Source organism: Rhinopithecus bieti, unplaced genomic scaffold, assembly GCF_001698545.2.
Source record: "Rhinopithecus bieti isolate Rb0 unplaced genomic scaffold, ASM169854v2 scaffold_33065, whole genome shotgun sequence".
Taxonomy (NCBI): Eukaryota; Metazoa; Chordata; class Mammalia; order Primates; family Cercopithecidae; genus Rhinopithecus; species Rhinopithecus bieti.
The window spans coordinates 1,446,512-1,472,500 of record NW_016814114.1 but is presented as its reverse complement, the minus strand read 5'-3'; the positions used below and the strand labels follow the sequence as shown (position 1 = coordinate 1,472,500).

The 25,989-nt window shown below is 43.2% G+C and overlaps 2 protein-coding genes across 4 annotated transcripts in view; one reads left to right on the top strand and one right to left on the bottom strand.

Moving 5' to 3' along the window:
* The window catches only part of LOC108513890 (uncharacterized protein ZNF561-AS1-like), a 42,398-nt gene extending 37,270 nt beyond the window's left edge, over positions 1 to 5,128 (bottom strand). Inside the window, exon 1 of the mRNA XM_017849849.1 lies at positions 5,067 to 5,128. The gene's annotated coding sequence lies outside the window, so the exon portion shown is untranslated. The remainder of the gene's footprint in view (positions 1 to 5,066) is intronic.
* CEACAM8 (CEA cell adhesion molecule 8) lies at positions 1 to 24,246 on the top strand. 3 transcript variants are annotated; one of them, XR_001881046.1, is made up of 7 exons: positions 1 to 178; positions 1,041 to 1,394; positions 4,963 to 5,241; positions 5,642 to 5,896; positions 11,718 to 11,849; positions 21,177 to 21,350; positions 23,815 to 24,246. XR_001881046.1 is itself a non-coding variant. In XM_017849847.1 (6 exons), exons 1-5 carry the CDS (start codon positions 115 to 117, stop codon positions 11,810 to 11,812), a joined length of 1,047 nt encoding a protein of 348 aa, XP_017705336.1. In that variant the 5' UTR covers positions 1 to 114; the 3' UTR covers positions 11,813 to 11,849; positions 13,985 to 15,880. The 3 variants fall into 3 exon arrangements, 2 of the variants coding, with proteins under 2 accessions (XP_017705336.1, XP_017705337.1); XM_017849847.1 differs by lacking the exons at positions 21,177 to 21,350; positions 23,815 to 24,246 and adding an exon at positions 13,985 to 15,880; XM_017849848.1 differs by lacking the exons at positions 21,177 to 21,350; positions 23,815 to 24,246 and adding an exon at positions 13,985 to 14,306 and having other exon boundaries at positions 5,693 to 5,896.
* Positions 24,247 to 25,989: the final 1,743 nt, after the last annotated feature.

Sequence of the window (25,989 nt, the reverse complement as noted above, 5' to 3'; positions counted from 1 at the left end):
CGGAAGAGGCTCAGCACAGGAGGAGGAAGGACAGCACAGCTGACAGCCGTGCTCAGAAAGTTTCTGGATCCCAGGCTCATCTCCACAGAGGAGAACACACAGGCAGTAGAGACCATGGGGCCCATTTCAGCCCCTCCCTGCAGAGGGTGCATCCCCTGGCAGGGGCTGCTGCTCACAGGTGAGGAGAGGACTTCCTGGGAGAGGACAGGAGGAGGAAGCACAGTGACGGGCTGGGGTGTCCTGGGGAGGACGGGGCTCTGAGAGGGAACAGAAGGCTTCTGTTGGAGCCTTAACAGAGGAGAGGACACAAGAGAGGGGCAGGGGTCACAACAGGAAAATCACATTGAACTGGAATTGGTGAAAGGCAGGAACATCTCAAGTGTTCCATATTCCTGGTTAATTTATCACTGGCTGCTACATTTTGAAAAATGACAATAATAACCATACCAGATGATACTTCAAATAAAAGCATAACCAGGGTATGAAACATTGCCCTTAGCCAACAATGTCAGACATTGGCAAATAAACCCCAGGAAGCAGAGGGCCCTGGGAATGCTCATGAGCTCATCCACAGGAGTCTGCAGCCTGTCCCAGGCACTGGGGTGCAGCCAACATCACACAAATCCCTGCCCTCACAGAGCTCACACTCTCCTAAGGAGGAAGACAGACACACAAAGAGATCTAGAATGTGAGGTCAGGTGCTGACAAGAGCCCTGGAGAACACAGCAGGGAAAGGTCAGAAAGGGAAGACCCAGGGTCTCTAGAGGAGGTGTCAGGGAAAGGGTCTCCCAAAACACCTGATGTGAGCAGGATCTGAGGGCAGTGTGGAGGGAGCCGTGAAGAACCCTGAAGAAGGGGATTTCACACAGGAAATGCTAAGGTCAGAGGTGTTGAAGAAATGGGGGCTGCTGACCTTGACTCAGTAAGACACACACACACACACACACAACCACAACCACAAACTCCAAAGCAGAAGTCCCCATTTTTCCACTCCAATACATAGGTTGTAATATCGATTGATGTTCTCTACCCCATCCTAGCCTCACTTTTCACCTTCTGGAACCCACCCACCACTGCCCAGCTCACTATTGAAGCTGTGCCATCCAATGCTGCAGAGGGAAAGGAGGTTCTTCTGCTTGTCCACAATCTGCCCCAGGACACTCTTGGCTACAACTGGTACAAAGGGGAAATAGTGGACGCCAATCATCGAATTATAGGATATGTAATAGCAACTCAAGTAAATACCTCAGGGCCTGCAGACAGCGGTCGAGAGACAATATACCCCAATGCAACCCTGCTGATGCAGAACGTCACCAGAAATGACTCCTACACCCTACAAGTCATAACGCTAAATCTTGTGAATGAAGAAGTAACTGGCCAATTCAGCGTACATCGTGAGTGATTCCCCATGACCTCTGGGTGTTGGGAGGTCAGTTCTACTTCACACACACAGGATTGTTAGGCCTGGGCTGTGCCTGTGTCCCACTCTGCATTACATCCCACTTTAGGGTTTGGACATGTAGTGCAGGACCCACACAGGGAAGATAGACTTCCACAGATCAGAATTCCTTTCCTGCATCCAGACCCTGCAGACACTTGCGGCAGAGGAAGGACAGTCTGATGGCAGGGGCTCAGCAGGAGGAGATCAGTCTCAGCCAAGCAACCCGTGCCCTCCCCATGGACCTGACCCTGAGAAAGACTAAAGAACTGGATCAGGGCCTGACCTGAGGGGCCCCCTGGGATCCTCACAGAGAAGCTCATCCCTGGATGCCCCTGCTCCAGACCCCTGTCCCAGGATCCTGACTCCAGGTGACCCCGGGGAACCTGTGCCAGCACTGGGTTGTGGCCTCCTGGGCAGGGCCAACTAGGAGCAAAGATTTACCAGCCATCCAAGGGCTGTGGCTTCTGGAGCTGCTCACCAGCCAGGGCTCAGACCCAGAGCCTGGGTAAGGACAGAGTCTTGTCCTTCACCTGAGATTCAGAGTGGAGAGGACAGATGGGCAAGCTTCTTAGGTCATCAGCCAACTGGCCTGGGAGGCTTAGGAGACTATTATTTATTTTAATAGAAGCTTATTATTGAGAAGAAACGGAGGCACAGGAAGACACAGTCACTGAACCAGGGTCACACAAACACGAGGGACAGATCAGGGTCGCATGAGGTCTCTCTCCAGCCACAGCCCCATCCTCTCTTCCACAAGAAAGCAGGGCTTATTGCGTTCCATGGACCCCATGGTCATCCATTGATTCAAATTCTTTCTTCCTGGGCATCCAAAGCTCAGAGAAGTGAAAGCAAATAAACAACTGATTAATTTGTCCAGAACTAAATCACCTGCTCCAACTGTCAGAGCCGGTGCAAGAAATGTCCAGGCTCCCTCTAAGATCCTAACCCCACTCACTGAAACTGAAATCCTGTTTCCTGATGTGTTGTTGGCACTCCCATGGGAGGACAAAAGAGAAGACTTTGCTTTCTCTCCCCACTCACACCCTGCCCCAGGACAGGCCCAACATGTGACACACACTTGATCGTTCTCTCATGAAGGAGAGAGGGAATGAACGAGAGAATGAATGATCCAAAACCTCTTTAGAGACTAGATCCTGGATGGCCAGGCAGGTGCTGTCTGATGGGTTTACTGCCTGTTCCACACACATCTGTGTCCTCGTGATGGCATCATTGTGATAAATGGGGTCCTTCGGGTAGGGAGATGCATGAGCCACTGGCATTTCACTTAGACTCTAGCCAATTTGCAAAAACCTAATCAAACTCTACTTGTGTCTCCTGAGGTCAAGAGAAAATGAAGACAGCATTGCACATGCCTGTTTTGGGTTCCTCTCAATCTTGCCTAACTCTGCATAGGAATTAGGGGCAGGGAGCTTTCTAAATTTACTAACATAACACACATCCCTTCTCCTAATTTGGCATTGTTCCTCCCTTTATGGAACTGACACACCTAAGACTTCCTCTCTGACCGGTTGTGTCCTCCTAACAGGACTCACGTGCCTCCCTCTACCTGGGAGCTACTAATTTCAAGCGTACTTCAGGATCTTCCTTTGAGCATAATGTGATCCTGCTGGAATTCACAGGATGCCTAAACCTTATTTTGTTATCAAGAGAAATACTCCTCCCACCAGTTGATTTAGATCTGTGGACAATTAAGAGCAATTTCTGGCCGGGCGCGGTGGCTCAAGCCTGTAATCCCAGCACTTTGGGAGGCCGAGACGGGTGGATCACGAGGTCAGGAGATCGAGACCATCCTGGCTAACACGGTGAAACCCCGTCTCTACTAAAAAATACAAAAAACTAGCCGGGCGAAGTGGCGGGCGCCTGTAGTCTCAGCTACTCGGGAGGCTGAGGCAGGAGAATGGCGTAAACCCGGGAGGCGGAGCTTGCAGTGAGCTGAGATCTGGCCACTGCACTCCAGCCTGGGCGACAGAGCGAGACTCCGTCTCAAAAAAAAAAAAAAGAGCAATTTCTACTTATGGAAAAAATTTCATGTTTCCTCCAATTTTGTTTTGATTGTAGTCAGAACATAATATCTAAACTCCTGACAAATTTTAAAAAGCAAATTACAGTTACACATTGACCATCAAAAATCCAAACTCTGAAATGCTCCAAAATTCCACATTTTTTGGCCACTAACGTGATGCTCAAAAGAAATGCTCACGGGGGCATTTTGGATTTGGGATTTTCAGATTTGAGAAAACTGGTATGTATACTGCAAATGTTCAAAAATTTTAAAAAGTTAGAAATTCAAAATACTTTTTGTTCCTAAGCCATATGTATAAGAAATACTCAATGTGTATGAACTATAGGCATGAAGCTGTACAGCACATCTCTAGAACCTCCTCATCCTGTGTAACTGAAACTGCAGACCCATGAACAACATTCCATTCCACCCACTCCCAGCCCATAGCAACCACCATTCTACTACGTGATTCCGTGAGTGTGACTACCCTAGGAACCTCATGTAAGTAGAATCCTACACTATCTATCCTGTGAGTGACTTATGTCACTTTGCATAGTGTCCAATGGGAGAAAATATTTGCAAAACTTCTTCCCAAATTTCTCTCATAACTGTCAAACACCCACGGTCCATGAGAGCCAGATTTCCAGCACTTCATGCTCCCCCTTCCCACCAGTCAGTTTGCATTTGCAAATGTCCACATGTATTTATGGGAGGATCCACAGCTCCTCACCTGCCCTCTGCAGGGAAAGAAGGGACATTAAAAATCAAGGAAAGGAAACATGGTTCTGCTCCAAAGCCACCTGCTCTTGCCTGTCCCCTTCACTCCTTCTAGATCATTCCTTGGACTCTGCTCTATCTTTAGAGGTCACTGGCCCAAGTACGTCACAATGAAACACCTGGGAAACACTGCCCTACCTTGTGGCTCCACTGCCTGATGACGGAACCAACCTCCAGGCTTGCCCCTGGGCTCCCCTGTGTTATTTCTGTTGAAATACCCAGTCCCAGGTCAGGCTGCCCAGTATCCTCAGGAATTAAGGATAATGGCAAGTCCCATCATCTCCCATCTCTAGAATGTTCTTGGAAACAGAACTCTCAAAAACACACCTCAAGGGGCAAAGTAGGACTGTGAAGCTGGAAGGGACCCAGCACCTATATGTTCCAGGTGAGAACCCCAAGGTGCGCTAGGCAGGCAGCTGGTCAGGGAGGGATGAGAAGAGGCACCGGGATCTGTAACTCCCCATCCTGGGTGTGTCCACAACCCAGCGCTGCTGCTTAATTCACACTTGAGAAAGTCTGTGCTTCTCCCACACAGAGAAGGCGGCCTCACGGTCTCTGAGCCCTGATCATCGTGCATCTGTCTTGTGACACACACACCTGCCGTGGGCTTTTAAGGACTCGAGTAGGCTGAGAGGTGGGAGATGCCAACTCTGATTGAAAGATGCCTGTGGAGGAATCAAAGGTGCCACACAGGACAATCTTCTCTCTGTTCTCTGTACAGCGGAGACTCCCAAGCCCTCCATCTCCAGCAACAACTCCAATCCCGTGGAAGACAGGGATGCTGTGGCCTTAACCTGTGAACCTGAGACTCAGAACACAACCTACCTGTGGTGGGTAAATGGTCAGAGCCTCCCGGTCAGTCCCAGGCTGCAGCTCTCCAATGGCAACAGGACCCTCACTCTACTCAGTGTCACAAGGAATGACGCAGGACCCTATGAGTGTGAAATACAGAACCCAGTGAGTGTGAACTTCAGTGATCCAGTCACCCTGAATGTGCTCTGTGAGTATCTTCTGTTCCTCTGTGGCCCAGGCCGCCAGCCCAAATCCACACAACCAGAGGCCGGGCTTCTCAGTCCCTCTCAGCTCCAAAGATGCAGATCCCCACCCCTAGACACCCAGCTGGTCATGACTTTCTACCCCAGGCAAACATGGGTAGGCCCAGCCTCAACCAAGAATAAGAGGGGAGGGGGTGTCCCTGTCATGGGAGACTTGGGGTCCACATCTTCTGATGGGAGAAACGGGTAAATGTCTTGGACTCTGTCTCAGTAGACACAGAAGGGGTTTGGTTGGGAGTTTAGGGTTGTGGCTTGGCTCAGAGGGACACTGTGGCCTTTCTACAGACCAGGAGCTTCCCCTTCCCTCTGATGACATCACCTGTGGCTTTATTCTCTTTGCTCCAGATGGCCCAGATGCCCCCAACATTTCCCCTTCAGACACCTATTACCTTCCAGGGGTAAATCTCAACCTCTCCTGCCATGCGGCCTCTAATCCACCGGCACAGTATTCTTGGTCTGTCAATGGCACATTCCAGCAACACACACAAAAGCTCTTTATCCCCAACATCACTGCAAAGAACAGCGGATCCTATGCCTGCCACGCCACTAACTCAGCCACTTGCCGCAACAGGACCACAGTCAGGATGATCACAGTCTCTGGTAAGTGGATCCCTGGAGCATTGGCAATATGTTTTCTGGTAGAGTCTATCTGGCTTTCAGAGATGAGCCAGAAAAAAAGTTTTATTCCCAGCCTGTGTCCAATGGCACAAGCAAATCCCTAGTTTTTCTCCTAAACCCTCCCAATTCATCTCTACAGACTCTCTTCTGCCTGTTTTTCTGATTTCTCTTGGCTGACCTTGGGGCTAACCTGAGAAATGTGGAAAGGGGCCTTCATCAGCCCCAGAGCCCTATGTCGTGGAAAGGGCTTCACAAAGGGGAAAGAAGGAGGGTCCTCAAGGTCAAGTTGCTTTTCTTTGTCACCAACACATGGCACCCCCTATATTTCTGTTACCCCTTTGTTTTCTTTTACCCATGCCATTAGCTAAAAGAAACATCCAAGGCTTTGAAACAAGCCACGTTCTCCAAATGAGAGGAGGAAGCCCCTTGGATGAGGGAGGAGCAGCTCAGACTCTGCTCCCATCTCTGCTCCCAGCTCCCCTGGTGACACCTGGGGAGTGACTGGGGTGTATGGAGAAGGTGCCCAGGTGGCCTGTCCCAAATCTGGCTAAATCAAGTTGCCTGTTGAAGCCAAACCTCCCCCAAGTCAGGCTGCAGAAAAATGGGAAGACAGGGAGCCTCCAGGAAGACTTCTCAGCTGTGTCCTGGCTCTGAAGTCATGGACTGCATGAGGCTGTGGGCACAGCACAGAGGACAGTGAGTGATGCACACTTGGAGACATAGGGAGATTCAGTCACAGGGGTTCTGCATGGGAGGGAAGGGGCAGTGCCAGTGTGTATTTATAGAGGTAAGACTACCAGCCACTATATATATATTTTACATGAGACCATTAACTATGTTTTTTCTTTTCTTTTTTTTTTTTTTTGAGATGGAGTTTCACTCTTGTTGCCCAGGTTGGAGTGTAATGATGCGATCTCGGCTCATCACAACCTCCGCCTCCTGGGTTCAAGCAATTCTCCTGCCTCAGCCTCCCAAGTAGCTGGGATTACAGGCATGTGCCAACACGCCCAGCTAATTTTGTATTTTAGTAGAGACAGGGTTTCTCCATGTTGGTCAGGCTGGTCTTGAACCCCCGACCTCAGGTGATCTGCCTGCCTTGGCCTCCCAAAGTGCTGGGATTACCAGCATGAGCCACCATGCCCGGCCACCATTAACTATTACGATGCGTGCAATTTAGTGTTGTGTAACCATCACCACCATCCATTTCCAGAACTTCTTCATCTTACCATATTAAATAAATTTCTCTACCCAATAAACAGTAACTCTTACTCCTTCTCCCCCTAACCCCTGGTAACCTCCATTCTACTTCTGTCTCTATGTAATTGACTATTCTAACAACCTTATATAAATGGAATTATATAACAGTTCGCCTTTTGTGTCTGGCTTGTTCCACTTAACATAATGTTTCTAAGGTTCATTCATTTTGCACCATGTATCAGAATTTTCTTCCTTGTTAAGATTGAAGAACATTCCATTGTATGGATACACCTCATTTTTCTACCCACTTATCTTTCAATGGACTTTTCGGTTGTTTCCACCTTTTGGTTGTTGTGTGACTAATGCTGCTGTGAACATTAGTGTACAAATATCTGTTCAAATTCCTTCCAGTTCTCTTGCATATATGTCCAGAAGTGGAATTGTTGGATCAAATGGTAATCCTTTGCTTAATTGTTTGAGAAACAGCCATACCATTTTCCACAGAGGCTATAACATTTCATACTTCTATCAGCAGTGCACTAGAGCTCCAATTTTTCCACCTCCTTAAAAACACTTGTTTGTGTGTGTGTGGTTGTTTCCTAATCAAAGCCATCCTAATGTGTTTGAGGTATTCCATCGTTGGGGTTTTGTTTTGCATATCTGTTGAGCATCTTTGCATGTGCTAATTGGCCATTTGTATGTCGCCCAGGCTGGAATGCAGTGGTGTGATCTCAACAAACTGCAAGCTTCGCCTCCCGGGTTCACGCCATTCTCCTGCCTCAGCCTCCAAAGTAGCTGGGACTACAGGCACCTGCCACCACACCCGGCTAATTTTTTGTATTTTCAGTAGAGACGGGGTTTCACTATGTTAGCCAGGATGGTCTCCAACTCCTGACCTTGTGATCCACCCGCCTCAGCCTCCCAAAGTGCTGGCATTACAGGCGTGAGCCACTGCCACCGTGCCCAGCCAGTCTTTTGTCCTTTTTTAATTGGGTTGTTGGATTTTTGCTGTTGTGAATTTGTAGTAGTTCTTCATATATTCTGAAAATTAATCCCTTATCAGACATGATTTGCAAATATTTTTCCCACTTCAAGGGTTGCGTTTTCACTTGCTCGACAATGTTCTGTGATATATAAAAGTTATTGATTTTCATGAAGTTCAACTTACCCATTTTTTCTTTTGTTGCCTATGCTTTTGTTGTTATAACCAAGAAACCACTGTGAAATCCAATGTCATGGAGTTTTTTTCCCTGTGTTTCCTTCTGAGAGTTTTATAGTTTTTACTCTTACATTTGGTCTTTGACCTACTGTGGGTTAGTTTTTTGTGTATGGTGTCAGGTAAAGGTTCAGCTCATCCTTCTGCATGGATTTCCAGCTTTCCCAAAATCATTTGTTGAAAAGACTACACTTTCTTCATTCAGTGGTATTGGCACCCTTATCAAAAATCATTTGGCCATATATGCAAGCATTCCTTTCTGGGCTTTCTATTCCATTCCACTGGTTTCTATGTCCTCCTTTATGCAAGTACCACATTGTATTGATTACTGTGGCTTTGTAGTAAATGCTGAAATCAGGATTCAGCATTTTTTCTCAAGGTTCTTTTTTTCACGATTGTTTTGCTATTTTGAGTCCTGAAATTCCATATGAACTTCAGGATAAATTTTTCTCTTTCTGCAAAAAAAAAAAAAAAGTCATTGGAATTCTGAAAGAAATTGTGTTGAATCCGTAGCTCCCTTTGGGTAGTACTGTCCTCCTAACAATACTGAGTCTTCCAATCCATAAAAACAAAATGTCTTCCCATTTATTGAGGTTGTCTTTAATTTCCTTCAGCAATGTTTTCTAGTTTTCCGAATACAATCCTTTCATCTCCTTGGTTAAACTTATCCCTAAGTATTTTATTATTCTTTTTGACGTTAATGTGAATTAAATTTTTTTTCTTAATTTCCTTTTTAGATTGTTCATTGTTAGTATACAAAAATGCAACTGATGTTTGCACGTTGATTTTGTATCCTGCAACATTACTGAATTTATTAATAAATTCTAACAGGTTTTTTTCATCTTTAGAGTTTTCTACATAGAAGTTCAAGTTATCTGTGAACAGACAGATAATTTTACTTCTTCTTTCCCATCTGAAAGTCTTTCTTTTTTTTCTTGCCTAACTTCTCTGGCTAGGACTTGTAATACTATGTTAAACAGACGTGGCAAAAGTAGGCATCCTTGTCTTGTTCCTGATCATAGGGAGAAAGCTTTCAGTCTTTCTCTATTGAGTATGATGTTAGCCTTGGGCTTTTCATATACTGCCTTTATTATACTGAGATGGTTTCCTTCCAGTCACACTTAGCATGCTTTTATTAAGAAAGAATATTGAATTTTGTCAAATGAAATTTTTATTCAAACTTCCTACTACTTATAGGTCTATTAGATTTTTTGTGTGTGTTTCTAGGAATTTGTCCATTTCACCTAGGTTATCCACTTTATTGGCATGCAGTTATGCATAGTATTTTTGTAAACAATATTTCTCTAGAACTGATATATAATATCTCCATTTTTTTTTTTTTTTTTTTTTTTTTTTTTTTTTTTTTTTGAGAGCAAGAGAGAGAGAAAAACAGTCTCGTTCTTTAGGCTAGCCTGGGCTGGAGTGCAGAGGTGTGATCACAACTCACTATAGTCTCAACCTCCTGAGTTCAAGTGATCCTCCCAACTCAGCTTCCCAGGTAGCTGAAACTACAGGCGCATGCCACCATGCCTGGCTGATTTTTTTTTTTTTTTTTTTTTAATTTTGTAGAGACAGGTTCTGCCTATGTTGGCCCGGCTGGTTTCAAACTCCAGGCCTCAAGCAATCCTTCCGATTTGGCTTCCCAAAGTGCTGGGATTGAAGGTGTAAGCCACCATGCTGGGAGTCCATTTTCATTTCTGAGTATAGCAATTTCAATCTTCTCTCTTTTTTTCTTAGTCAATCTAGTTAATGGTTATCAGTTTTGTTGATCTTATTTTGAAGAACCAACTTTTGGTTTCAATGATTTCCTCTACTGTTTTTCCATTCTCCATTTCATTTATATCAACTCTAATCCTTATTACTTCCTCCATTCACTGTGTTTGGGTTTAGTTTGTTTTTCTCCTATATCATGAAGTTGTAAATTAGGTTGTTGATTTGAGATGTTTCCTCTTTTGTAATGTAAGAGTTTACAGTTACAAATTTCTTGCACAAGATTCTTAACTTCTCTGAGCCTCTGATTTCTCAACTCAAAATTGCAGTAACAGTGTTTGCTTCATAGCATGGTTTTAAGGGTTTAATGTAATCATCAATGAAACCTTCAGCAAAATGCCTCACACAGAGGAAATGTTTCATAAATTTTAGCTGGTATATTACTACTATTATCATTAGCTTCAAGTTGGATAGTCCTAGAATCAAATCTCAAGTCTACTTCTCACCAGTCATATGACATCAGGAAAGTTTTTTCGCCACTCTAAGTCTTTGTCGTCTCATCTGTAAAATGGAAATAATGTCTACCTGACAGGGTTATTGTATAAAACAAATGAGATACAGGTAAAGTATTTAACACAGGGCCTGGCCCATAGCAGACGCCCCTCAACAGTAGCTAACATAGCATTAATAATCAACCTGAGTTGACTGGTGAGGGCCAAAAGTAAACGGTTCCAATAGAAATAAAGAAACAGATGCAAAAGGTTATGTGTCTGTGTGTCTGTGTGTGTGTGTGTGTGTGTGTGTGTGTAAAAGGTATCTTACGTAAATACACACACATATTTTAAAAAGAGGCAACACAGAAAACACGAGGACATGGTTACTGGCTACATGTGAAAGAGAGAGAAAAAAAGCTAAGTGCAAAGAATCAAACCAAGTATGTTAGTTTTTACCCAATGAGATGCAACCAAGATGGGATTAGACATGCAAGATAATTTATTAGGAAAAACACCTGTGAGGGAAAGTGGAGCAGGTGTGAGAGGAGCCCAGGAGAGCCCTCAGACCACGATGCAGATTTGATTCCTGTGAAGGAGAAAGAAAAGGAAGTTTTAGATAACAGCGCAGTTCTAAGTGAGTTTAGGCAAGGCTGATGGGGCGTCCTCCAACCAGTCACCCGTCAGAGTTAAACAGAGTCTCACAATACTGGGCTTGCTTCCATAGCCCTTCTGAGAGCCCCTGGAAAGAGAGGTCTCTGTGCAAAGGAGGTGGTCAATTTGGAATGCCCTGACCTGGGCCTTCTGTCAATCAACTCCCTGCCATAGAGACCTGCCAAAACGAAGACACTGAGAAAAAGATCCAACCGTGAAAAGGTGGAAAGTTCTAATGACACATAAAATAGCAATCAGCTTTTTCACATCACAAAGCCTTCAAAAATATCTAAGTAAAGAAAGGCCAGGATGAAATTGGCAGAAGCCTGATCACCAGCCTAGAAACATGGTGACAGGGAAAAAACCCTGCAAGAATACAGATGGCTAATCACCTCCCAGCAAGCTTCCCACAAAAAATAATGCATTCCTTGAAAAAACAAGTAGAGACTACTTCATGCTAGGAGCTGGTTCCTGGGGTACCCCACTGTAAAATGGCATCACCTTCATTCTTTCTTTTCTTTTCTTTCCATGACAGATGCTTCAATGCAAGGAAGTTCTCCTGGCCTCTCAGCTAGGGCCACTGTCAGCATCATGACTGCAATACTTGCCAGGGTGGCTCTGACACAGTAGCCCTGGTGTAGTTTCTGCATTTCAGGAAGACTGGCAGGTATGATGGCCTTTCCTCTTGTCCTGTTTCCTGCAGGGCTGACTGCCATGCTTGGGAGAGAGACCTGTATACTGGGACTGGATCTCCTCCTCCTCCCAATAAACTCCTGCTTCTCAGCACTAATTCCTGCAGGTCTCTTCTTCCCTGGTCTGCATGCTTCCTGTACCCCACTGTCTCTTAGACATAATTATCCCCAACCTCTGCTCATTTGTTTCCCAGATTCAATACACTATGAAAGTCTTCTGATCCTTTCTTAACATCTCTCACTTGCGTCATTCTCTCCATTCCCACAGACCTCAACAACTGTTCAAAGTCCTGCTTGACTCCCTGTCTCCAGTCTTCAAAATCTTCCTTGCATATGACTGTCTCATTACCTTCCTAAAATCTAGTTCACTCACCTACTGAAGAATCTAAAGGGGCCTATTCTGGCATATTTTACAAGTTCACATTTCTTCTCTTTACTAATCCTTCTCAATTCCTTTACCTCTACTTCCTAGTATAATTCCTCCATCCTAATTAGAACTGTCTTCCTACACATCCCTGCACCTCTACCCCATATACACATAGAACTCTTAGTTCCAATGCTATGCTTAGAAGCAGGGTAATCTGCGGGACGCAGTGGCTCACGCCTGTAATCCCAGCACTTTGGGAGGCCGAGGCGGGTGGATCACGAGGTCAGGAGATGGAGACCATCCTGACTAACACGGTGAAACCCCGTCTCTACTAAAAATACAAAAAATTAGCCGGGCATGGTGGCAGGCGCCTGTAGTCCCAGCTACTCGGGAGCCTGAGGCAGGAGAACGGTGTGAACCCTGGAGGCGGAGCTTGCAGTGAGCCGAGATGGCGCCACTGCACTCCAGCCTGGGCGACGGAGCGAGACTCTGTCTCAAAAAAACAAAAAAGGCCGGGCGCGGTGGCTCAGCCGTAATCCCAGCCACCTTTGGAGGCCGAGACGGCGCGGTCACGAGTGCAGGAGACAAGGACCTCCTTGGCATAAAACACTGTGAAACCCCGTCTCTACTAAAAATACAAAAACTAGCCGGAACGAGGTGGCGGGCGCCTGTATCCCAGCCTACTCAGGAAGGCTGAGCAGGAGAAGCGTGAACCCGAGGGTGGAAGCTTGCAGTGAGCTGAAGATCCCGGGCCACCTGCCACTCCAGCCCGGGCAACAGAGCGAGAACTCCGTCTCAAAAAAAAAAAGAAAAGAAAAAAAAAAAGAAACAGGGTAATCTCCCATCCACTATCTGAACTGTGGAGTTACCCACATACCCTTCAAAACAAGGAACCTCTGACCTCATGGAGAACAATGATTCTAGCATTAATGTGTGAACCTGAGATTCAGGACACAACCTATGTGTGGTTGAGAACCTTTTCCTGATGACCAATTCATGTGTTCATGAAAGATACAGAAATGAAGAAGGCAAGGTCCCCACCCCAGAGAACATACAGCCTAAGACAGGAGATAAGATATGAAAAATAATCGTGATGCCAAAATAGAAAAAAGTGAATGCCACAAGAAATCAGAGAAATCTGATGGGAAATATAGCCACGCAATGGAATCACTGAGAAACATTTTTTTAAATGATGCTCAAGCCCCACCCATAAATTCTGACCTACTATCTGGAGTGGGACCCAGGTATTGGTAATTTTTAAGCCTTCCCAGATGCTACTAACACGTAACCAGGATGGAGAACTCCTGTTCTAATAGGTAGAACGTGAGGCTAAAACAATAGCTCTTTAGCTGGGAGCATTAGAATTTCCTAGAAAATTTTTTCAACATATACAAGCCTATATTTTGCTGGCCGTATTCATTAATGGGCTCCACCAAGAACTCAGTAATCCAGTTGAAAAACAGAAGCTAAGTGGAAAAGCTGCCTTATTTGATACGTTAAATTACATGGAAAGCATTGTCAACTGATAAGTGCTGCTAAACCTTCTCTAAGTTATACTTACGGGTATGTTACTGATATGAGTGTTCCAAAAATTACATGAGATTCCTAGAAATCGAATATGTTATCAGTCATAATGTCATATGCCACAGAAGTAACTAAATTTCTATGTGAGCCATGTCTTTCTCATAATGAACTCCCCTCAGAGTTTTAACCATAGTCATTTTCAATCTTTGTCATTTACAGACAGTTGTTTTTATTCTTCCTCAAAGCATTTGCAATCAGCTACCATTCAAAATTGCTTCTTCTTCAAGATTTATGGAAAAGACTCTGACAAGCACTCTCGAACACAAGTTTCTGGTAACTTGAAGATCATACCACTGAACTGTCTAAGAACTTGCAAACAGGCTGATACCTTCATGAAATTGCTCACCAAAACACAGAATGAAAAAAACATCAATTTCATTGAACTAAATAATAATGAGGATAATGTTTTTAAGTTTTTGTTTGTTTGTTTGTTTGTTTGTTGAGATGGAGTCTGGCTCTGTCACCCAGGCTGGAGTGCAGTGGCGTGGTCTCAGCTCACTGCAAGCTCCGCCTCCTGGGTTCACACCATTCTCCTGCCTCAGTCTCCCGAGTAGCTGGGACTACAGGCGCCCACCACCACGCCCGGCTAGTTTTTTGTATTTTTGGTAAAGACGGGGTTTCACCGTGGTCTCGATCTGACCTCATGATCCGCCTGCCTCAGCCTCCCAAAGTGCTGGGATACTGTGTCTGGCCCATTTTTAAGATTTTTTATTTGAAAATTTGCCAATTCTTTAAGTGTTTTCTTTCTCAGATTTATGAATTTCTTCATCTTTTAAGCTATCTATAGCTTACTGCAATTTGGTAAAGTAGACTTTTGTGAACAAAAATTATAACACTTACTTTTGCTCCCTACCTGCCACAGAACTAGGCAACTATTCATGAGTATTCATATGTTTATTGTAATTCAGTTATTTGCACAAGTTCAGTGAGAATCTGCTATCTTTATAATGGGACATATTTTAAAGCATCCGTTATATTACCAAGGCTTTGATTGGGATGTTATATTTGAGAATATACATAGAATGATAGATTAACTGAGTGTCTAATCTATCGTGTCAACCCCAAATTTTTACGTATGAGATCCTTTAGTCCACCCAATGGCTGATGTTAGCAGCATCTTTAACACAACTGTTTGTTCAAATGTACTATGGTCCCTTTTAGAGTCAGACTCCTAGACTTACTTGTTCTCACTGCCTGTTTTAATTTAACCCAGACATGCAACGCTAGATAATAAAATTGCTCCCTATTGGCTGATCAGAGAGGAGTCTGTATAGTTTATGACGCTTCTTGTTGCACATGGACAAATATATCAGGTGTTATAGAGTCTCAGTTACAAAAACTAACAAACATGCTACTTGGTTAAAATGGCTACACTCATCTGGTTCATTTTTTGATCTATTCTATTTTAGTTGGTTTGCATCTTGCCAAAGGTGCATACTCCAAACTCTTAACATTATCTTCCTCACAGTCATACTAGCGGTCTCCCTGGTGTGCTGTAATCTCTAAAAGTTTTAAATGTTTGCGTGCTGCCATCCATCAAGTATCAAACGGTCTCTATTTGGCTGGAATTACATAAACTCAAAGAAATGTGTGATTAGGAGGGTATCATAACCTATAAATGATGGAAGCCAAAAATGATGATAACTGAGGGTAATGCTAATGCTTTAAGTTTTGGTCACACTCTCACTTCAGTGAGAGTCTAAAGACTCCAAATTAGACCCACTCACGCTAAATGCTACATACTCCAACTGGAATTTTAAGAAAGCAGATCTCAAAACAGACTAGTGTTTTCTGAAAACAGAAGATTCCAGTCTCCCTGAGTCAACATCATAAGGAAGTCCCGTCTGCTTTAACATTTACTCCAAAAAAAAGTAACCTGAAGTACCCTGATGTTAACCGATCCATTTATTTCTATGGCTCTGTTTACTGGTTCCAATTTGACAAAACCCATTGTTCTGTTATTGTATTGCCCAGGGGGAGCTATCATTGTGTTCACAGAGTGGGAGCTGCCCCAAATCCTGAATCACAAATAAAAGCCAATTAGATCTATAACTACATTAGTTGAAATGTCTTTTGATGCATGTTCACAGCCAGCAATGGTTAGTGGAGTCTCTCCAGCTGCAGCATTTTCACCCTGACCCTCCCGCCTCCCTCTTTCAGTTACAAGGACGCTTCTGATTACACTGGGCCTCACCAGATAATCCAGAATAACCTCCCATCTCAAGAGTGAAGTCTTTTTGCCAAATAAAGTAACATGCACAGGTTCCGTGGATAAGGATGTGGACATTTTGGGGAGGCCTGACACTGCTAACTTTCATAAACATCACCCACAACAAAAATTTCCTTTGCCTTCTTTCTATATCTCACTGTTCTGTGTGAATCACAGGCAAGAGCCCCAACTTTGAGGTGAAACACACCAGCTCTGCTACAAACTGGCTGGATGATCCTGGACCACTCACTTCACCTCCCACAGCCTTTTCTCATCTGCGGCACAAAGATGACTCTTACTGTATCCGAAGATGACAGTCCAAGAGTAAATTAATATGTGTAAGGTATTAGTCACAGAGCCTGTACCCAATGAGCACTCGGTAAACATTCCTTTCAGTCTGTTCTTTTCACCATCCCATTTCTCTCATCCTCACCCATCTTCTTCTTCATCTCTTCTCTCTTCATCGACTTACACACTCTTAACTTGCCATTGAGAAAGAAGTCACGCTCCCCATTCTCTCGGGACTTTGCTGGGCTGTTCTCGTGATAGAGTCTGCCATCCACTTAAGACAGCCCACATTATTTATACAAAGAGGTCTGTTTAAAACAAGAAATCCTCTTTATGTTCACATAAATTGATATGCACTTTCTCTTAACTTACACATACCAGTCCCACTTCTGCCCTGTTAATTCATACATGCACTTCCGTATTTCACACTTCTTCAGTCTTTCTCTTTACAACCTATAAACAAGAGTAGTACTGAGACAAAAATAATAACCAGGGTTACAAGAGGAGATTCCTTTAGCAAAATGAATATTTTCCTTTAACAAGACAAATGCTTTCCTTTGATGAGATGAATGCTATGTGCAAGGCAGCCCTGAAGCCCGTTTCTGTACTTGGCTTACATCAAAGCCATTTGAGTCTAGAACACACTCTCAGACAACAATTGTGACAGAAGCCACACCCATTCTGGGTATCCCTGCTGTTGGGTAAAGGCATTTTCACAGAATCTTGTGCATGAGTTACTGCTCCCCAATCCTTCCACTCCTGAAAGTTAAGCTGCTTCTGCTTAACCATCTTCATCTCCAGTTGGCCTGCTAGGACCCTGGCTGGAAAATACCTCCTCACCCTACACGTCCAGGATGGCACCTTTTCCTATTCCCATAATCATAATAGTTTGCACTGACTTGGCACTCACTATGTGCCAGGCACTATTCTAAGATCTTTCTATGTAGCTAACATCTTCACAAAAATTCCTGCATGTTATCCCCATTTTTACAGATTAAAAAAATGAAGCAGGCCGGGTGCGGTGGCTCACACCTGTAATCCCAGCACTTTGGGAGGCTGAGGCGGGTGTATCACAAGGTCAGGAGTTTGAGACCATCCTGGCCAACATGGTGAAACCCCATCTCTACTAAAAATACAAAAAAAATTAGTCAGGTCTGATGGCGGGCGCCTGTAGTCCCAGCCACTCGGGAGGCTGAGGCAGGAGAATGGCATGAACCCAGGAGGCAGAGCTTGCAGTGAGCCGAGATTGCGCCACTGCACTCCAGCCTGGGTGACAGATTGGACTCTGTCAAAAAAAAACGAGGCAGAGAAGTAATGTACCCACTATCACCCAACTCCATAATTTAACCTCATCCTCCACTTCACCTGGGAAGAGGATACCCTGAGATTTCCAAGGTCTCCTAAATGACATCCACCTTCTGGAATGATTTTGCTGCCTCTACTTTCAGGATTTGAAAAGAGCCAGCATTTTGTGTTCTGTCTCACCCTTCACTTATGCACCTGTTCCCTAACGCCACACTCACAACTGCACAGCCCTGCATAAAAGCTGGCTTTGAGGAATCCCAGTCTCTTTTGGAAAAAAAACAGAGCCAGGTTCCCAGTCATTATAAAGGCAGTTTTACTCAACTGTCAACTATTTTTACAGCCATTCTCTGGTCACAAATGGAGTTCCCTATGAATAGAAAGTGTAACAGGAAGGAAGTAGGAGAAGGGTGAGTTCCCATTATGGCCACAAAGAGGAAAAGATTCCAAATCCAGTAGCAGTCATAAAACACACCCAGAGTGGGTGGCTCTGAGAAATGACAGTCCCATCTGCCTCTTTTCATGCCTGTTGGCCTCTGACTTCCTTCTCAGACTGTTCTTCCTAGTCTTGCTTTCTTAGGCTAATACTAATGGCCTGGGAGCTGGGCCCAGACCTGGGCACACAGCACTAAATGAGGAGGGGGAGGTAGGGGAGGCACAAAGGGAGAAGAGTGTTTGACTTGTGGGAACCTAATTCACCTAGGTACACATCACCTGGGTAGCAAAGAGATCAGTGAAGGCCTGTGCAAGACTCATGGTGGTCATCCAGAATGAGTGACTGAGGCAAGGGTCTTAACCAGTTAAGGTTTATTGAGCCAGAGCTTGAGAGTGCACCCTGGAAAATATGAATCACAGAAAACTTCTGTGGGTATGGTGTTCTCTCTGAAGAGGTTGCAGAAGGCTTAGTATTTATATATTTCCTTACGGGGGGAAGGCAGGTAGAAAGAGATGGGATAGGTGGAAGAATAATTGATCTCATCTTGGCTTTGTTCTGTGCCTGGGATGATAAATATCAGAATAAAACTTAACAGGCTTTAGTTTTAGGAGCTAGATTTTGATTGCACACCTGAAGTTATAATTGGCATGCCTTGTTTTATGAAACGCTATACATCTTGAAAGATTTTGAGGCCAGCAAAGAACTATTTAGAGGGCAATCATCTGGAGATCCCTGAGGCTTTCTGCCTTCCTGTTCCCCCCACCCCCACCCTGCTTTTTTTTTTTTTAAGAGATAAGGTCTTACTCTGTCACCCAGGCTAGGGTGTAGTGACATGATCGCAGCTCACTGTAGCCTCAAACTCCTGGGCTCAGGAGGTCCTCCCACATCAGCCTCCCAAATAGCTGAAACTACAGGCATGCACCACTGCACCCAGCTAATTTATTTTATTTTATTTTTTGTAGAGATGTGGTCTCATTTTGTTGCCCAGGTTGGTCCTGAACTCCTGGCTTCAAGCGATCCTTCCACCCTAGCCTTTCAAAATGTGAAGATTTCAGAAGATGCTTCAGAGACTCTAGAAAAATGAGTCTATAGGCCGGGCGCGGTCTATGGGCAGGGCACCACACCTGCCCACCCCCTATATTATTCTAAATCTTTCAGAGAAATCACTGTTAAATACATGACTTTGTGGCTGTATGTTTCATCTTATCTTACATCACTACAAAGGCTCATTCCTAGGAAGTCATCTCCCATGGAAAAGGGGGTGAAGTCAAATCAGAAAAGGACCAAGGACTAATTATAGCAACAACAACAACAACAACAACAAAGTATAATCCTGGAATCCAGTTGAGGATACACAACTGCCTCCTCGATTAGAGCAATTCTTTGGGCCATCACCACTTAACACTTTCAGTTGCACATTGGCTCACCTGTAATGTCTGCAGCAATCTATAGTATAGACTCATTTCTTTTGTTTTGTTTTGTTTTGTTTTGTTTGTTTGTTTGTTTTGTTTTTTTTTTTTTGAGACAGAGTCTGGCTCTGCCACCCAGACTGGAGCACAGTGGTGCGATCTCGGCTCACTGCAAGCTCCGCCTCCTGGGTTGAGGCCATTCTCCTGCCTCAGCCTCCTGAGTAGCTGGCACTACAGGCGCCCGCCACCACACCCGGCTAATTTTTTGTAATTTTTAGTAGAGACGGAGTTTCACCATGTTAGCCAGGATGGTCTTGATCTCCTGACTTCGTGATCCGCCCACTTCGGCCTCTCAAAGTGCTGGGATTACAGGCATGAGCCACCGCGCCTGGCCTATAGACTCATTTTTCTAGAGTCTCTGAAGCATATTCTAACTGCAGTGACACTCTCACAGATTTCTCTGAATCTCAGTCCAAATCCAGTGTTCATGTGACCCTTTTGTGTAGTCCATACATCAACAGGCACAAAGGTTGTTTATATATAAGTTGCTGTGATTTCTCCAAAAGTTTACCTAACTTGTCTAGTTTCAGTTTTCAGGGGTTGAAGAAAAGCACATTTTTCATTTCTAATATTCCAAAATGGACTCTACTTCTCTTGCGAATACTCATAGGCCACAGAAACCGAAATTAGGAATTCAGTCCCAAATTATAGCAAATAATAAAACTCCCAGAAAATATGAACAAGCCTACGAATTTAATAACCAGTTGTACACTGAAGTTTTCTTCTGAAACACAAATTTTCTCTCTCCAGGCTCCCATTTTATGAAAGACAAATCATAGTAGGACAAATGTATTTGCAAAATAAGTTTTAGTCTTATACCTGGCCTGATTATTTGCATAAAGTACAGCAACAATAGTGGTTGGCCATAGAGAGTCTTTTTAAATTGGCTTTGCTGAGAACTTTATCGTAAGGAATCTCAGATTAGACTTCCAAAAGCCTCTCAAGGCTATACAAGCCAGGGATTTATCTGTGCATGTAGATACTTGTATGAATTCCGTGAATTCCTCTTTTCTTGAGGTCTCAAAATAACTTGGGGATTCCTGGCCCTATCAGAAAGTGACATTCTTTACTTACCACAGATCATTAACTTTTTAAAGAAACTGCATAGACAAGGTAACCAGGTCAGTCCGTCTAAGTGGCTTTTTGTGAGTTCTATAAAGTCAATCTCAATTCCTCATAGCATTCTGGTCATATCCGAAAATATACCATTTCACTCAAAGCCTTAGTAAAATAACCAGTGTCTCCAATTGTGTCCTGTTACAAGAGAAAACAAATTCTTATGGAATTTATGCAAATACCTATATTGCCATAAATTAAGAATATGCACAAATAGTTTATTTTGTAGAAACTGGGTAGAGAGAAAATAAATCTTTTAAACTGTGCTCACAAAATTATACTTTACCCAATTCGTTGTATGCTAAAAAGCTCAAAAGGAAAAAAAAAAATTTTTTTTGACTCTGGAGAACAAAACATAAAAAAAGTCAGCAATGTTTTTTTACAAAAAAGGTCATGAAAAAATCATTTTAGTCCTGTATCAATTTACCCCCACATAATCCACATAATTCACTCTTGTTCTGCTTGATATTGGGTTAGCAATCATCAGGAATGCATTTATTTGTAACTAAAGTCCTGGGTTTTTTTTCCTAGTCCAATGGCATGATCTCCATAGTTATGAGAAGCCAATATTCAAGAGTACTTGGAAGAGTTTATTCCACAAATATACTTCAAATGTGGTTCCAGGACAGCAAAAAAACAATTTGTGAGGGAGGTCATCCGGATATGCCTAGGGCCTTTTCGTCTTCTCCTGAGGCTCTGGCTAAGGTACAATGCTTTGACACAAGGTTGTAAAGTAACAGTTGTTCATTTGGGGAAAAAATGATGGTCTTGCATGATTCAATCTCCAGGCTGAAGTATCGCTTTGGTGAAATGAGTTTGGCAGTCCTGAGGTGTTTATTTTCCTTTACATAATTTTAAAAGTTGTACTTTCTTGATATTGTCTGACTGAGAACAAAGGGATGAGTGTGGAAGGCATCACAGCTTTCTCCCATTTACAATCCCATTATCATTCCCTTCTTCCTCTGCTGGGTTACATTCCTCTGTTGATAGATAACTTATTTACTGAGTTGTGTTCACAAAAATCCAAATGTCAGTTGAACTTCTTAAAGTCCTAAGCATTCAGTTCAGTTCGAGGTCATCTTAGTGATGACCAGATACAAATATTTTTGAAGGATCTATAGAAATTTTTGATAAGAGAGTACACACCACCCACAATACCTTTGGAACCACTGAGCTACAGGAATGAAGAGGAAGTAATCTGCTACATGCTGGGGACCTTTATGTTTGCACCTCATCCAATGCTCACAATGACCCTTTAAGTAGGCACTATTATCCCTCTATTCCAAGACATCAATTAACTTGTCCCTTATCTCACCTGACAAAAGGTGGAACTAGGACTCAGACTCACATATTTCTGAATCCTAAACTCATGCTTTCAGCAAAAGACACTATCTATCAACAGAGTAAACAGACAACTTACAGAGTGGGAAAACATATTTGCAAACTATGCATTTGACAAAAATATAATATCCAGCATCTATAGAGAGCTTAAACAAATTTACAAGAAAAAAAAAACAGTAAAACGTGAGCAAAGGACATGAACACAGTTTTTTTTTTTGTTGTTGTTGTTGTTTTTTAGTGTAGTGGCGTGATCTCAGCTCACCGCAACCTCCACCTCCCGAGTTCAAGAAATTCTCCTGCCTCAGCCTCCCAAGTAGCTGGGATTACAGGTGCCTATCACCACATCCAGCTATTTTTTTTTTTTTTCATTTTTAGTAGAGACAGGGTTTCACCATGTTGACTAGGCTGGTTTTGAAATCCTGACCTCAATCCACCCACCTCAGCCTCCCAAATTGCTAGGGTTACAGGTGTGAGCCACTCCACCTGGCGAACAGACACTTTTCAAAAGAAGACATACATGTGGCCAAACAGCATAGGAAAGAAAGCTCACTATCACTGATCATTCGAGAAATGCAAATCAAAACTACAGTGAGATACCATCTCACACCAGTCAGAATGGCTATTATCAAAAATGTCAAAAAAAAATAACATGCTGGCAAGGCTGTGGAGAAAAGGGGGTGCTTATACACTGTTGGTAGGAGTGTCAATTATTAGTTCAATCATTGTGGAAAGCAGTATGGCAATTCCTCAAAGAGCTAAAAACAGAACTAACATTTGACCCAGCAATCTCATTACTGGGTATATACCCAGAGGAATATAAATCATCCTATCATAAAGACACATGCACACAAATGTTCACTGCAGTACTGTTCACAATAGAGAAGACATAGAATCAACCGAAATGCCTGTCAATGGAAAACTGCATTTTTAAAATGTGGTACATATACACCACAGAATACAATGCAGCCATAAAAAATAATGTGATCATCTCTTTTACAGGAACATGGGTGGAGCTAGAGGACATTATCCTTAGCAAACTAACACAGAAACAGAAAAACAAATACTGCATGTTCTCACTTATAAGTGGGCATGAGGCTGGGCGCGGCAGCTCACGCCTGTAATCCCAGCACTTTGGGAGGCTGAGGCGGGTGGATCATGAGGTAAGGAGATCAAGACCATCCTGGCTAACACAGTGAAACCCCGTCTCTACTAAAAATACAAAATCATTAGCTGGGCATGGTGGTGGGCGCCTGTAGTTCCAGCTACTCGGGAGGCTGAGGCAGGAGAATGGCCAGAACCCGCGAGGCAGAGCTTGCAGTGAGTGGAGATGGCGCCACTGCACTCCAGCCTGGGCGATAGAGCGAGACTCCGTCTCGAAAAAATAAATAAATAAATAACATTACATTAAATTAAAATTAAAAAATAAGTGGGAGCAAAATGATGAGAACACATGGACATAAAATAGGGAACAACAGACACTGGGGCCTACAAGAGGGTGGAGAGTGGGAGGAAGAAGAGGAGCAGGAAACGTAACTACTGAGTATTAGGCTGAGTAGCTGGGTGATGAAATAATCTGTACATTAAACCCCTGTGACACGGGTTTACCTACATAACAAAGCTGCACATGTACCCTGAACCTAAAATTAAAGTTTTTTTAAAACCACAATGAAATTCAAACATCAACAATTTAATCTCTAATCCTTCTCCAATCAAAATTTTAAGTTTTTTTAAAAGAAAAACTTTTAATGAGCAGAATAAATTGATTTTTTCTAAAATATAATATAATAAAATAAAACTCATATTTCACTCCATACCGTTGTACCTACAGGAATTCAAAGAAAGGAAAGATGACTGCTTCTAACAGAAATAACTATACAGGCTTCAATGAAGAGACAGGATCTGAAATGGGCCATTAGGACAAAGAACAACTCAGGAGGCTGAGAACACAGGCAAGGGTATGATATGAACAAGGAAAAGAATTAGAAAATGTTTGGAAATGAGAAAGTAAAATGTGGGTCAAGTCCTTCAATGTAAATCAAGGGAGTAGATTGGGGCTGGGCTATGAGGGCCCTGAATGACAGCCTAAGGAATGGGAACTTCATCCTACAGATAAAAGAAGTCACTGGAAAGCTCTGAGAAGCTCACAAACATGACAAATAGCATTTCCAGGAAGATTACTCTACAATATTAGGCAAGATAACTTGGGAAATGGTCTTCAACTCTGGCAACTTAACAGAAATACCTAGATTTCTTCTTTTTTTCCCAAACTTTTCATTTTGAAATAATTTCAGACTTTCAAAAATGTTCCAAATATAGAGTCCCCATATACTTTCTGCTCAATTTCCCTAAATATTGTTTTAGATAACCACAGTGCAAACATTAAAATCAATAAATGATCACTGGCATCGTACAATGAATGAATCTACAAACCTTATTCAAATCCTCTTTATCTTCCCACTAATGTCCTTTTTCTGGAACAGAGTCCAATGTATGACCACACATTGCATCTTATTGTTCTGTCCTCTCAGTCTCCTTTAATCTGGGACAGTTCCTCAGAATTTCTTTTGCCTTCATAACCTTAACATTTTTTAAAAGTATTGGCGTGTTGTTTTGTAGAGTTATCCTCAGCTTAAATTTTTCTAATTTTTTCTCAAGATTAAACTGAGGTTATGCACTTTGGGCAAGAAAACCAAAGAGGTGATTTTGTGCCTTCTCCATCCGTATTAGGATGCCCTGAGATGTCGATATCTCTAACTAACGGGATGTTAACTTTGAGCCCTGGACTAAAATTCCTCCACAATAAAATGACCATTTTCCTTGGATGCATTCTTAACCAACCAATGGCTGGGCCACACCATGCACCAATTGAATCAGACATACTTGGAGAAGGCACTGACATTGGTAGGTTTCAAATGCCCTACAAGTGACTCTAACCAGTATCCAGGGATGGAAACTCAAAGTTTAGACAATGAAGATTAGAATCCTGGAAATCAGCTAGGAAACCATTCCTTGGGCTTCTCTTTTCAAAAAAAAATCCAATTCTAGACACAAATAAATACATATGGACTTTGGCATGGACCCCTGGTAGGAAAATGAGAAGGTTAAAAATCCTCTTATTGGGAACATGATGAGTGAGTAGACTGCTGTCTAATAAAAAGAGAAGGCAGGGCTGGGCATGGTGGCTCACATTTGTAATCCCAGCATTTGGGGAGGCCAAAATGGCTAGATCACTTGAGCCCAGGAGTTCGAGACCAGCCTGGGCAATATGGTGAAACCCCATCTCTACAAAAACAGACAAACAAATAAACAAAACAAAAAATGAGCTCGGCATGATGGCATGTGCTTGTGGTCACAGTTAATCAGGAGGCTGATATGGGAGGATCAGTTGAGGAGGTGAAGGTTGAAGTGAGCTGTACTCCACTACACTCCAGCCTGGGTGTCAGAGTGAGACTCTGTTGAGAGAGAGAGAGAGAAGGCAGGACACTAAGTGAACTAAGTGAAGTGACCAGCCCTCTTAGTGACCTGGCCTATTTTCTCTCCAGATGTCAGAAACCCTGGCTTCAGTAATAGTGCACACCCATATATTTTATTCTCATAAGCCTGACATGAGCTCCTAATTGCCACTGACAGGGACAGAATTATGAATCACGTGATCCAAATATATGACCACACATGCAAAGATGCACACTTCCACATAGAACTGAATGAACAATTCATAGACTCTAGATTGAAAGTACATGACCTCCCTTAAACAAACCTGTCCTCCCCATTTGGTCCTTTGTCCTTAATCTCTTCTGAATCTGTTGTAAATTTTATGAAATAGGAAAGTGTACACATCTCCTCCCACCAAGTTGTTTAAGTTAGAAAATACTGTGGTCAGGCCGGGCACAGTGGCTCACACCTGTAATCCCAGCATTTTGGGAGGCCGAGGAGGGTGAATCACCTGAGCTCGAGACCAGCCTGACCAACATGGAGAAACCTCATCTCTATTAAAACATAAAAT

Bases quoted from the DNA above. Each gene is read 5' to 3' on its own strand.
- CEACAM8 (XM_017849847.1), top strand. From the start codon at position 115: ATGGGGCCCATTTCAGCCCCTCCCTGCAGAGGGTGCATCCCCTGGCAG. The intron at 1,395-4,962 runs GTGAGTGATTCC...TTCTCTGTACAG, and splicing joins TGGCCAATTCAGCGTACATC to CGGAGACTCCCAAGCCCTCC. The intron at 5,242-5,641 runs GTGAGTATCTTC...TCTTTGCTCCAG, and splicing joins AGTCACCCTGAATGTGCTCT to ATGGCCCAGATGCCCCCAAC.